At 38.3% G+C, this 12948-nt stretch overlaps 1 protein-coding gene across 2 annotated transcripts in view; it reads left to right on the forward strand.

The window, feature by feature from the left end:
- The window catches only part of REEP3 (receptor accessory protein 3), a 37633-nt gene that overhangs the window by 20523 nt on the left and 4162 nt on the right, over positions 1 to 12948 (forward strand). For both annotated transcript variants that reach the window (XM_085229349.1, XM_085229350.1), the window contains 4 exons: positions 394 to 514; positions 1782 to 1895; positions 8969 to 9116; positions 12347 to 12492. In XM_085229349.1, the coding sequence (XP_085085475.1) occupies positions 394 to 514; positions 1782 to 1895; positions 8969 to 9116; positions 12347 to 12492 (529 nt within the window). The remainder of the gene's footprint in view (positions 1 to 393; positions 515 to 1781; positions 1896 to 8968; positions 9117 to 12346; positions 12493 to 12948) is intronic.

Genomic DNA, 12948 nt, shown 5'->3' on the forward strand with positions numbered 1-12948 from the left:
GGTAGAAGGCTTCTGTGTGAGGGAATATGTGCTTCCAAGCTTGTTGTACAGTGCTGCTCAAGGTGGAGACTACAAAGCATCTACCTTTGCTGTAGAAGCTGAATAGCAGAATGAAATGCTTGGAAGTGTAGATTGATTTCTTTGTTTAGGATTGTGTAATGCGAAGCAACTGTGTTACTTGTTTCTATTTTTTGCATATGATGATATGTTCATGTCAGAAAATAAATAAATGGGTCTATAACTTCATTAATTTCTATCTAGTATGACTTACTGTGTGTGTAGAACATTAAGTGCTAACATATAGTTTTTGTTTGGAGAGATCTTCTTGATTTAATTAATGCTTGTTTCCTTATTCCAGCTGTTAATTTCATGCAACTTTCAACTTGTCTTTAGGTTTCCACTGTATTACGAGCTGAAAATTGCTTTTGTTATTTGGCTCCTTTCTCCATATACTAGAGGAGCAAGTTTAATGTACAGGAAATTTCTCCACCCTCTTCTTTCTTCTAAAGAAAGGGTAAGAAATAACTTCTCATTTTTAATGCCTAATATGGAAATACTGTATGCTGAAATACTAACCATTGCTAAATAAGTCATAAAAGCAGATCAGTGTGTTACTGGCTCATCAAGCAGCATGAATTTGGACTAGGAAAGTGCACATGACTGTCCATATGCTTGTTTCTATTTAATTTACAGTCTGAGACTTTGTATTGACGTGAGTTAGCATAGTATTTTCTGGTCTACCTAGCATACCTTTGGGAGTCCAGCTGAGTGGAAGTGATGCAGTCAAACTATTCTGCTGGAAGAGTACATACAGAAACAAAAGTACAGTTTTAGCAACAGCTCTTCATGTCATCATTTTTTCTAGCATATCCTACAAACAGAACTTCTCAGGATGAATTATGTTGGTGACTTTTCTGGTTTGCAAAGTGAAAAGGATACGAAAATAGACTTTCTACTGAATTTTAAGGGACCAGTCTGCAAAAAAAAAATATGCAAACAGAACGTAGCTGAAAGGATATTTAGCTTTATCCAAGGTATAAAGACCCCAGATCTGTTTAATTCTTTTCTAGTATTGTATCTGGATGTGTGGAAACAGTAATTTGTGAAGACTACTGCTGCTAAACCTTGCTGTGTGGAGCATGGGCAGTCAGTGCAATAGATCAGGACAGGGTTTGGCCTTTACTAGGCAAAACAGACAGTTGACATGATTTGAATGATGTCATTTTGGCCTTAGGAAGGTTGAACTGCAAACGCTTTGTAACGTCATAAGCTAAAGAGATTTTTTCCCTAGTCTGCTATCTATTGTGGATTACCTTGAAGCCTTTACCTCCAACCTTAGCCATTTACCACAACTGGAAATAATTGCCCGGGCTTTACTGTCCTTGATACTTACCTGTGTCAGAGCTCTGGTCTCTGAAGTACTTTGTGAGGTGGCTCTACCTTTCTAAGGAATTAATCTCATCTTTGAGTGTGTTGTTTACCTTGTATAGCACTTGGCTGGCACTTTAAGTTTGCTCTCTACAAGAGACTTTCTTAGCTGCAAGATTTCTGAGTGGGATAAAAGTCTTCTGTTTTATCCTCTTGTTTGACCAGACGATCCTTTTTTAAATGAGAGAGTATAAGTGAATCAAAGATTAGTATACAAAGCTAAGAGTAATTGTTCCATTAAATATTTCCTTCAAGATTTCTTCTGTCATCTTTATTTGAAGAAAAATATTACTGTGGGGTAATGCGATTCTCATATGCGCACGCTTTTAATGCTGAAATATGCTTTGCTTTAGGAGATTGATGAGTACATAGTACAAGCCAAAGAAAGAGGCTATGAGACCATGGTGAATTTTGGAAGACAGGGGTTGAATTTGGCAGCAACGGCTGCAGTGACAGCAGCTGTGAAGGTAACCTGCTTACACTGATTGCTTTTGTCCTTGATATACTTGTTGAATGGTGTGATGTGATACTCAGGCTTAGCCATTCCTACATAAAAAGTTTTAACTCTGCAAATGTTTAGAGAGCCTGGAACACAATCCAAGGGCTTCATACTATGTTTGTTTAAGATGACTTCTATTTATTTTTTCGAATGATGGGGATCCAATTACTGTAATTCAGAAGATACCATGCATTTTTCTATACAGGCTTTTGATAAACATGACCATTGTTTCTTTTCTGTCTCTGTTGTGCTTTCTTGTTGGTAAACAAACTATTTAAAGGATTTCTGGCTTCTTTCTGCTGTTTTTCTCCAATCAACTTGAGGTAATTGCATATTTGAAGTAAGGCATGAGAGATTACTACCACAGATAAGTTCTTGACACAATTAACTTGTTTGCAACTAGTTGATTGAATTATTAAATTAATGCACTAAGCATAGGCTTGCATATTGCTGCTTAGCGTTGTTTTACTTTATTTAATTTTCGTTAAATCATGTAGTAAGCAACCTGTGGTTGTTCTGAATCCAAGTTCCAACAAAACTCATGACCTTCAGATGAATTTCAAAGGATTCTGGGTCTAGCAAAATAAAATGCAAGCTTTTAAGTAAGCTTCTGAGCAACTTGAAGAGCCACCAAAAGGGAGTAGCGCTGACTACCAAGTTGATTTTTTTGCAATGTGTATCCATTTAAAGGAAAACACAAAGAAGTGTTGTAAGAAAGATGTGTATATACAAGATAAATTATAGTTTTGAGGCTATCGGGATTAATTTCCTAAACGGAACTGCTGTGTTCATCATAATGGGATTGAAAACTCGAAAACTGTTAAAACATGACAGAAAGTACTACGGTGGTCCTAGGCAGCCACAATTAAGAAGGTACAGCTAGCATTTAATTTCCATTCTGTTATACAAGCTTGTTTTAGAAATGAGACATTTTTGAGAACTGCATTTTCAAACTGTATCTCAAAAAGGATTGGAAAAACAACCATGCGTACCTTGTTTGTTCCCTTTCTCTTTTTATGTATGTATGTGGGTGGCAGCTTAAAAATAACACTGTTTTACAGTAATGGACACAACGAACCTCACATGCTCAAAGCGTGGTTCAGTTTGACCACTGATTCTTTTTTGGGGATTGGAATTCTTAGTATTACCATGATGTGGAATGAAATAGAGTACACTTCTAGAATGAACATTTCCAGAATGAAAGTAGGTTGTTTAAAACAAAACAAACCAACCAAACAGAAACAGTGACAACAAATCTAACTTGGAAATACTCTGCTGGGAAAAAGTTCTAAGAACTATGCTATTTAAAATGCTAAAAATGCAAATTCTTTGCCAAACAGCAACCATAACTTAGCATAACGTGCACCTGTAATGATGCTTATTCTGTGTGTGTTCCCCATGTATGTCTGTCTGGCTGGCTAAGACTTGTTGATCCTTATGATGCTACAGAAATATTATGAAATAAATGACATAAATATCTCCTCCCAGTTTCTTCTGAAGTATGAATAACTTCTGCCTAAATGTCATCCGTGTTTGGATTTTGTTGCTATTCAGCTGTAACTGGCAGTATGCCTGCTCCATTTGTTAAAACTTATTCGACACGCTCATGACTACTTGTACAGAATTATTTCAGTGCAGATGAGGAGTTTGGGTAAAACAACCACAATACCCAAGGCCTAAAATAGATATGATTTAAGCAGCATGAAAGAAGAGGCCCTCTGAAAATCTTTATTTTGGCATGTTAAACCTCTGTGCAGTTTGTCATTCCAAAAAGCTGAGCGTGATTGCTCCATGCAGACAAATGGAGACAATGCATGTGTTCTTGATTTTGTTCCCTATTTTTGAAGAGTTGACTGCTGCCTCCAGCAGGTGGAAAGATTATCCCTTCAGCATGAGCTGGTGGAGCATGCTATAGGATTTCAGGAATGGAATTCTACAGTGTATTAGTGGGATCAGTTTTGATGGAAAGGAGATGGACTTTCATCACTTCTTTTTTAACGGAGCAAGCACGCTTATTCTGACACGTTAGACCTCAATGTTGGTTCTCAAATTAGGAACAGAGAATGTGGGAGGTTAAAGACAAGAGAAGGTCTGAAGAAAGCTGCTTAGTAAAGCTGTTCAGGTAAATGATGCTAGGATCTCTGCTTTCTCTGATTGTAGTAAGTTTGTTTGGACTTTAGTAAAATTCCTTAGAAACTCTATGGAATGTTTTCAAGAACAAAAGTGGGAAAGAGTGGTTTCTCCAAGGACTGTCAAAGGAGAATGGATTTAATATTAAATGCTCGATTAGCTGTACAAAGGAAGCTGAAGCAGACAGGTCAGTCTGCTGAACTGTGACCTAGATTTAAGCCTGCTGAGCTGTAAAGTCAAACTGCAGTTGGCAGGAGTTGTGGCTTACAGTTTAGATTCCTATACTGATATTTTTAGCTGGTACTTGTTAGCCACTGTCCACATGAAGTTCGTGTCCAGACAACAGAAGCTGATTGTAAAGCTGCTGTTTCTCTTAAGCAGTTGATAAGGAAGTGTGTTAATTTGGCTTACCTGCCCTAACTGTATTTGTTGATGTACACCAGTTGCAATGCAGAGTGTCAAAAGCTGCTAAATGGCATACATTAGAAAAGTGCATTGTTACTGTTCTGTTAATTTAAGAATAAAAATCTTTTCTACAACTGAAGTTCCACCAGTGATTATATTTTGGTACATCTGCTTTCCACATCTTGGAGATGCAACTTTAACTGTACATCCCAGTTTTTGCCCACGCGTATGTTCTGACTTCTTGGGCTACAAGGAAATGCTGGCTTCTCTGTTGCCACCAACAGGATGGCTATTAAGCTCTGAAATGTACTTACATTAATATAAGTCAAACAAATATTGTTCATTTCTTTAAAAAAAAAAAAAAAGAAAAAAAGAAATCTGCTGCCTCTTTTCTGTTTTCTCTTGGCCTCACTCAAGCTTCCTCTTCTTCCTGCCTAGTGCACGATGCAGGAAGGTATCCTGCAGTCAGTCGTGGCACCCAGCCAGTATCACTATTAGCAGCTCAGTTCACCAGCCTTACTGCTTTCATCCCTCCTCCCTGCTGCTGCTCTCTGGCACAGTGCAGAGGTCATCCACAGGACAGCAGCCCCTCTGCAGGTTGAGAGGGAACAGAAGTCATTCTCCATCAGCTCGGGTCAGATCTGGGACAGAACAGCTGGGAATGTGGGTGCTGCACACCATGGCTTTGCAGTCACAGGGCTCCAAGCAATTCTAAATGCACCGTCTACTGAGAACTTGTCCAATGAAGCCAAGCAGCTTTGTTCAGAGATGGTTACCACTGATGGGGTGCAAGTCCAATTTAAACAACAAAAGAAGTCCTGAGGCAGATAATACAGTGTGGTATCTGTTTACAGCAGCTTTTCTGGGTTAAGTGTGTAAACTATAAAGATACATGCTCAGTGGCAAAACCAAGAAGGGAATTTCATAGACGAGAGTCAGCTGATGAGACTGTGCATTAATAGCTTGCTAGAGTCTGGTAGTCACAAAAAGCAGTCCATGAAGTTAGGTTATCTTTAGCAAAAACTAAATTTAGAAACCTGCTACAAGTTAATGCTTAAGATTGGTTCCTGGTAATGAGTGCAGTCTCTAAAAAAGGTTAATATGTTTTAGGAAATACTGTTGAATAAATAAGCAGACACGTTCTCCAAGTCCTGCTTTTTAAGGCTACACAAATTTTGCAGTTAATTTCTGTTTAACGTTCGCTTACACAAAAATTGAAGGTTTCCTATGCGCTTCTGCCTATGCTGCATGTGTGTTGGTCTCCCATTGTGATGTGATCTAGTTGGCAACTGCTGGGCTGGATGCAGCCCACAGTGTTTCCTCCTTTCTAGCAGGAAGCCTTGAAATAATGGGACAGTGACTCTGACATGGAGCCTGGCCCAGAGCCAGGCAGGAGTGGCAGCTCCTCTCCTGTCTCCTTGAGAGCAGCAGCACTGAGGGTATGGCTGGGCAGAAGTGTTTGCTGCTGCTGCCAATGCTGTGAGTTTTCATGCAGGAGATCTCCCTCCAGCCCTGCTTGCAGCTGGACTGCCCTGTCATCTGTTCTGTGAACAAAGACCTTGCTTTCAAAGCTCCTAATGTGTTAAAAATTCAAATGTCAGTGTTGCTCTCGCATTTCTTATAGTAGAAGGTGTTTAATATTTCTCAGGCAGATATTGTTTCTTAGCTGGAAATAATACAGATCCTCTTTAACCACCTACTTTCTGCAAAAAGCAATTATCTGTTTCTTTTGAGTGTGGATGGTTGAAGAATCTTCCTGAAACTTAAGTGCCATATGAGCACTTTAATAAATAACACAGTACAACAGCTCAAGGAGGAAAAAAAAAAAAAAAAAAAAAAAAAGACTAAGTCACCCCAAATCCAAACAAGCTAAAAAAGCCAACAATCCCCCATAAAACAAAAACATGTTCGCAGAACAACAATGCACACACCCTTTTCACTTTGCAGTAATATGGAGTAGGTGGTGGTCCTCAGTTGGCTATCTTCTAGGGTGGCTGGAGATTGCTTCCAGGCAGTAGGAGTCTGGTGGGACAGTAGGAAGTACAGAATAGTTTGGTGTGTAGCCGTGACTGTGCAGCACAGCAGCAGCCCTGTTCCTGCTGTGATTCAGGCACGTGCTGTTTCTTCTAATTGTCTTTCCACAGTTCTTAATATTTGCTGTACATCACTGGAGTGAAGCTTTACATCTTGATAGGTGCTGTTGCAATGAAGGGCCTGATGTATGAATCCATTGCATCCTCGTTCAGTGAGGCCGTGCTTTCCCAGGAGCTCCGGACACATCAACTCTCCTGTTTGTTTTAGGGCACTAAGTTATTTTAGGGCATGTTGTTTGACTTTTTTTTCCCCCCTTTAAAAATCAAAATGCTTGTGTCCAAATCTATACTGAAAAACAAGGTTGGATTTTTCCCAGCTGGGATCCAGTCCTGTCTAACTCCCATGAGAAATAATAAATAAGAGCTTGTAATTTGAATTCTTAGCATGTTAATTGCTATAATCTTAGTTGCATAATCCTATGTACTTTCCAAATGGTTATTGTCTTGTATTACATCACATGATGAGCGCACTCACTTTGCAACTTTTAAGCAGGTGTGTATCTTCCTGTATTTTGCTTAGGGCCAAATCAAGACTTTGTCACTGTCACAGTAGATTCTGTCCAGATTTCAAAGGAATTGTGCCAAACTTAATGCAGATTCTGCTGAGAACTATCTGGGTTCATTTCATGTCCATTTACTGAGGCTGGACATGCCGTTTGGGCAGTGGGCACACTGATGAGCTGCTGTGTGTGTTGCAGCAGGTTCTGTAAGCTGTTGTGTCAGAAGAAGCTGTCCCGTCTCTTCATTTTCCATGTCCTTATAGCTGCCCAGCAGTTCTCATGCATAGCAGATTTATGATCCAGTTTACTGTGCAAATACTTCTTGGTGAAAGAACTGGAGTAGTAGAAAGGCAGGATTCCTGTTGAAGTGACAGACCTGCTATTTTAGGAAATGAAAATAACTTCAGAACACATAACATAGTTTATACACAGACTCTACAGCACCAGTAGTGAGTTTTAACTTGAAAGCAAGCTGTAGTCGTCTGCTTGAAAACTGTCAGTAGGAAGAGCTAGAAAAGCAAAGGTTCTACTTCCATCATGAGAGTCCTTTGTATTGTTCAGTTGCAGTGTATGAGTGGTCTTGTCTGTGTAGGACACTTAGTTTTACACTTTGCACTAGTAATGAGCTATTACAAAGTGAATATTAGGTTTCAGCTGCATGCTCTCCCTTGCTTTGGAGGCCATGCCAACATAAGGAGTATTGCTCCTCTGTAACTTCACTTTAAGTAGTTATTTTTAACATGAAACAATCTTGTGTGCTGGCCTACAAACAGTTGTTGGCATGAGAGTGGGAACAAATGGCTGGGGCTATTGGTGCAAGAACTGCTTTTGCTTTGTGTTGTTGCTGAGAAGATTGTGTGGAACTGTACCCAGATATTTGCTACTGCTCCATTGAGTATTTCTATTTAACAGCTTGATTTGCAGGACTGAATAATCTTTATCTCTTGCTCAGGATGGGACTCGTATAGGCTGGTCAGCCATCCTCTGAAACTGTGTGACTTGTTTTTCTTTGCCTTGTATGCCTGAGAACTCAATGGTATTTTAACCATTTGACCATACTGGTCAAGTAACATGCTTGTCCTTTTAGCTGCTTACATAAGAAATTCATCTTCAATGTTATGGAATCGTTTGATGTAAGATAAAAGAGCTGCTTGATAATCATTCTTTCCAAAGGAGGTCTTTCTGTATCTTCCATGTAAAGGGAAAGATGAAGACAAAAGCAATCAGAGAAGAAATACTAACGCTCAGATGTGGTAAACTACCCTCAAATGTAGCTTCAGACTTAGGGCTGGCATTAAGTCAGTGAAGATACATCAGTAACAGAACCTGTTAGCCTGTACAGCCAGGCACAACTTCTTTGGTTTGTGATCTCATCTTTCTGTCACCTACAGCTCTGTGGTGCTGCTCAGTCACTTAAGTTAATGCTTTAAAATGCATTTTTAACACTTTTTTCCTGCTTTCTTGTGTATATAAAATTTGTGAGGATAAAATATAAAATAGCAGAAATCTTTATCTTCAACCACACTTTTAAAAATGAAAGTGCTAAACCCACTGTCGTGCTACCTAATGCTGCTGGAGAAACGTCATGTTTGAAGTGAATTGAGCATTTCTGATGGATTTTATTCTTTTAGGCACTTGTCCACACTCAAAAAATCTGAATTCTCTAAAATAAAGAGAGTAAAATGTGACACTTGTAATGAAGCAAGGAGCTTATCTGCAACCTTTTCCTTTAAGATTAACATACAGTTAAACTGAGTAAAAGCAATGCTTAAAGCAAATGCAGATCTGTTGCATGCTTACGTTCAGTGAATTTTGTGGTATGAGGAAGCATGGGCTTAACCATCTTAAGCCAGCTTTACCAGCAAAACTAAAACCTCTGCTTTGATTTCAAATATACTGTTCTTGTGTTTCAGAGTCAGGGTGCAATAACAGAGAAACTAAGAAGTTTCAGTATGCATGATTTGACTACTATACAAGGAGATGAACCAGTAGGCCAGAGACCCTATCAGACATTGCCAGAAACAAAGAAGAAAACCAGAGCCTCTGCAGATGAATCGGCAGGTAAGTATGTATCTAAAATAAAGGAACTTTGTTTTATAAGGAAAAAGCAATACATGGCAGACAAAAATTGGAAAGAACAGCTGTATATTTACCTTATTCAGAAATTGAAAGAATTACAAGGGATTCTTAAACATTAGAACAGAATTGATGTGAGCAAGATCTATTGCAGCATTAACGAGTTGAGCCCCCCAGCAGAGATTTTCTCACAGCTGCTAGCAGTATAGTCACACCATACTCATTTCTCCTCTCTCTGTTAGTTAGCAACAATAGTTATATGCCAAATGAAAGCTTAATTGGAAGGTTTTTTTCTTTTAAAAGGTGATTAAGTAGTGTTTCTGTGACAATGTACTAAAAGTCAAACATGAAAATTTATGTAAGCTCGGTAAACGGGAAGAGAAAATAAATTGCAGTGAATTCAATAGGACTGCAATGATAGTTCTGGTCAAAATGTAAAATCGTGCGGCGATTGGAATTACAAAGGCATTAAATAGTCAGTGTGGTGGTGCACATCAGCATTCAGAAGATGGTGTGCAGTGACTGAAATACTTTTGCAGAGATCCTTTATTATTAATGCACTGTATGCCTGAGTCTATGCTGCTTGATGAAAGACTTCCTAGAGACTGTCCACTATTTTCTTTGACTGGAGAGGCTAGAATTGAAAAAGCTTGACATTTCTTACAAAAGAAACAGCTCTGGTCTATTTTATTTTTTTTTTTTTCTTTTCCCTTAAATCTGTCTCTTCACCTCTCCATTCTGAGGAGGTGGTGCTTGTGGACAGCAAAGCATTCCAGGAATCACAGCATTTCTGAGGAGCGAATGGCTGTAAGCTGAATTGCTAATTGAGCCCAGAAGGTATTCTGTGATAGTCAGTGCAAAGTACTGGCCAGGGAAAAAGCCTGTGAATTCATCAGGAGTTATGTTAGGGATGATGTCACTGCAGCTGTTGTGCAGGGGCAGTTCCTCGGGAACAGGCCATTAGTTATTTCCCTGAAGCAGCTTGAAAATGCTGAAAATTCAATTTTGCCCACAGGTTGTACTGTGTAAATAGTCAGATTGTGAGATTCAGTATCACATATGAAAATGTTTTCTTAGAGCTTGTTTAACTGTTTCTACTTCTGGGCCCAAATATGGTGTGCACCTTTCCAGTTTTCTTTGAAGCTTTTTCAGCATTAGGATTTTATACAAACAAGAAAAAATGCTATGTAGCAGAATGTTATTTTTTTGTTATTTGCACTGAGAGTTTCTTTACAAACCAATTAGACCCAGATGTAGAAGGGCCCTGACTATACAATAGCTGAGCTGCCAGTACAGTTTTTGTTAAGAAGGCAAATATAATTTTGATTCATCAGAAGAAGTGTTACAAATAGAGATAAGGAAGCATTCATGCCACTGCAAGCATCTCTGGTAAGTAAGTAACAGATATGATTCAATTTTTCCATGCTTAAGATATGAAACTCTATCAGAGGCAGTGACAGGTTTGCCTCTATTACAGCAGAAGAAGCAGGTATGCTTTGCTTAGCTATGGAGTTAGGTAAGCTCAATTCTAATTTCAGGAAAAAATATTAATTAAGATGAAATGTTTATTGGTTATGAATAAAGCTAGGTTTGGAGTCTAAAAGATGTCTCTAAGTGTTCCAACTTGTAGCTTATGGAATGGTCTTCTGAAAAGAGAGTGTGCCAGGGAACCTGCTGACACTTGGGATCTTTATGACATGTCAGTGGTGAAGTCTGGACTTTTGGACTCCAAGGATCTTTCCAGCACGTGTTTTTAAGCAGTTTGCTCCCTCTAGTGAAAATGTTTGTTAATAGCCTTGGTCTTAGTTTTGCAGGATTTGAACACCCCCTTGTAACTAACTACTTAGTAACCCTACCTACTTTGACATTCTGCCCATCTGAAATGAATTTTGGTGTTAAAGATGCATAGACAGATGCAGGTATGAAGAAAAGTATTAATCTAGAACTAGTTTTAGATACTAATTTCTAGAAAATGTGAACTAAACTCTTGGCATTAAATTGGAGAAATGGAGTAAAAAGCATAGGGTTTGTTTCTTGGGAGCAAGCAGGAGGAACAAGAAGGCTGAAGGAAGAAGTAAAATTATTTCATATTGGCAAAGTTTGTGTAGAGTTGAGACTGGAGAATGTAGCACTCTTACTCTTGATGTCTCTTCTGGCATTAAAGATGTAATAAAAACATCAAGAAGCATAGTTACACAATGTTTCCAAAGTGAGAAATAACATGAGGCTCAGAATTATTTCCTCATTTTGATGACTGCTTTGAATTTGTCCTGAGTTGAATCTTTTCATTAATCCCAAATTGCAGTTGCTAAAAATTCTTCTAAGGAAACGTGAAACTTCATGTCTTCTGCTCAGAAATGTCAGCAAATCTGTTTGTTTACAGGGAGTCCTCTGCAAATGGAAAAACAATATAAACTTCTAATGGGAGTGGCAATGAGGAGGGAGGAGAAAAGTAAACTTGGGCAGCTGGAAACCTTCTGGCTTGTTCTTTGCTGTGAGATAGTAAAACAAACAGTGAAGGAAGGAGTAACCAAGTAAAATGCAATGTAGATTACAAAATATATAAAGTGGTTTATCTCTAAGAAGTTTGCTTTTTTTTTTTTAATGCTTAATTTTACTTAAGTACACGGCAATTCTGTAGTTTATAATAAGAATGGTGGATAGTAGGTGCCCTATTTAGTAGCTTTTAAAGTGGGTGTCTTTCAGCATGATCTGTTGCAAATTGTGAGAATATGAAAGGGTTATTCTTGTCCAGGTGCTTGGTCCTGGCATCAGTGTTAATCAACACATTATTAATGACTGGAAAAATATAGGATGTACATGAAATAAAGTATAAACTGGGAATAGAAAGAAGGATCTTCATCTGTTTTGATGTTAGTTTGTTTTCCTTGAACAGCATTCTAGCAGCAATATTGCAAAAATTCCTAAGTACTTCTGAATGAGGAATGAGATTCTTGTGGTTCATTGTAAAGAAGAATATGGCAGCAAAGTGATGGTTTGACATTTAATGGACTACTGCATTACATACCTATGGAACCAAATGGCTGGATGTGCTGCTCCTGGGAGGGCACTAGATATCTTGCTTTTGAAACAGATTTAAGAATGACATCTTTTAAATGAATGAAGGATGTGCTAAAGATGAAACTCATGGCTTTCTTAGAAATGTATAAGTTACAGCTGCTTTTTACTTAAGGTTTAACATAACTTTTTTAAAGGTTTTCCACTGGAAAAAAATCCTGGAGATGATAAAACAGATGAAGAGGTAGAAGGCACACATTCAGAGGATGAAATGTTTGCTCAGAGAGGCCTTCGAAGAACTCAGAGCATGAAATCTGTGAAAACTATTAAAGGACGTAAAGAGGCAAGGATAATTTTACTGGAGTATACTTTTAACAATATAGCCTGGCATTTTTCATAATGTGGGAACTGAATTATTATTTTTTTCTTAAATTTAGAGGAGATATCAACCATAACTGTTAAATGGGCAATGAAATAATGGGCCATACCTGGTTTTGGAGTTTTGTATTTTGGGATGCTTAGTGAAATTATGTTAATTAGTGATATTAACTACATGTAGATACAGGAATGAGGAGATGAAATAGACTCTATGCTTGTAGTATTAAGGCAGGCCAATCCCAAATTCCAGAAATGGCTTTCTTTGGATGGGATGTAAATAATGGTGTTGTCACGTGCTTTGGAGTGTCTGCATTGACCATATTTAAGCATCTGCTGTTTAACAGATTGAAGATAACTCAGGTTCTTTAGTTTCCATAAACATATGACCTGCTGTGACTCTTGTAACCCCTGAGGAGAAGAT

The sequence above is a fragment of the Meleagris gallopavo genome, chromosome 8 (genome assembly GCF_905368555.1).
Source record: "Meleagris gallopavo chromosome 8, MGAL_WU_HG_1.1, whole genome shotgun sequence".
NCBI lineage: Eukaryota > Metazoa > Chordata > Aves > Galliformes > Phasianidae > Meleagris > Meleagris gallopavo.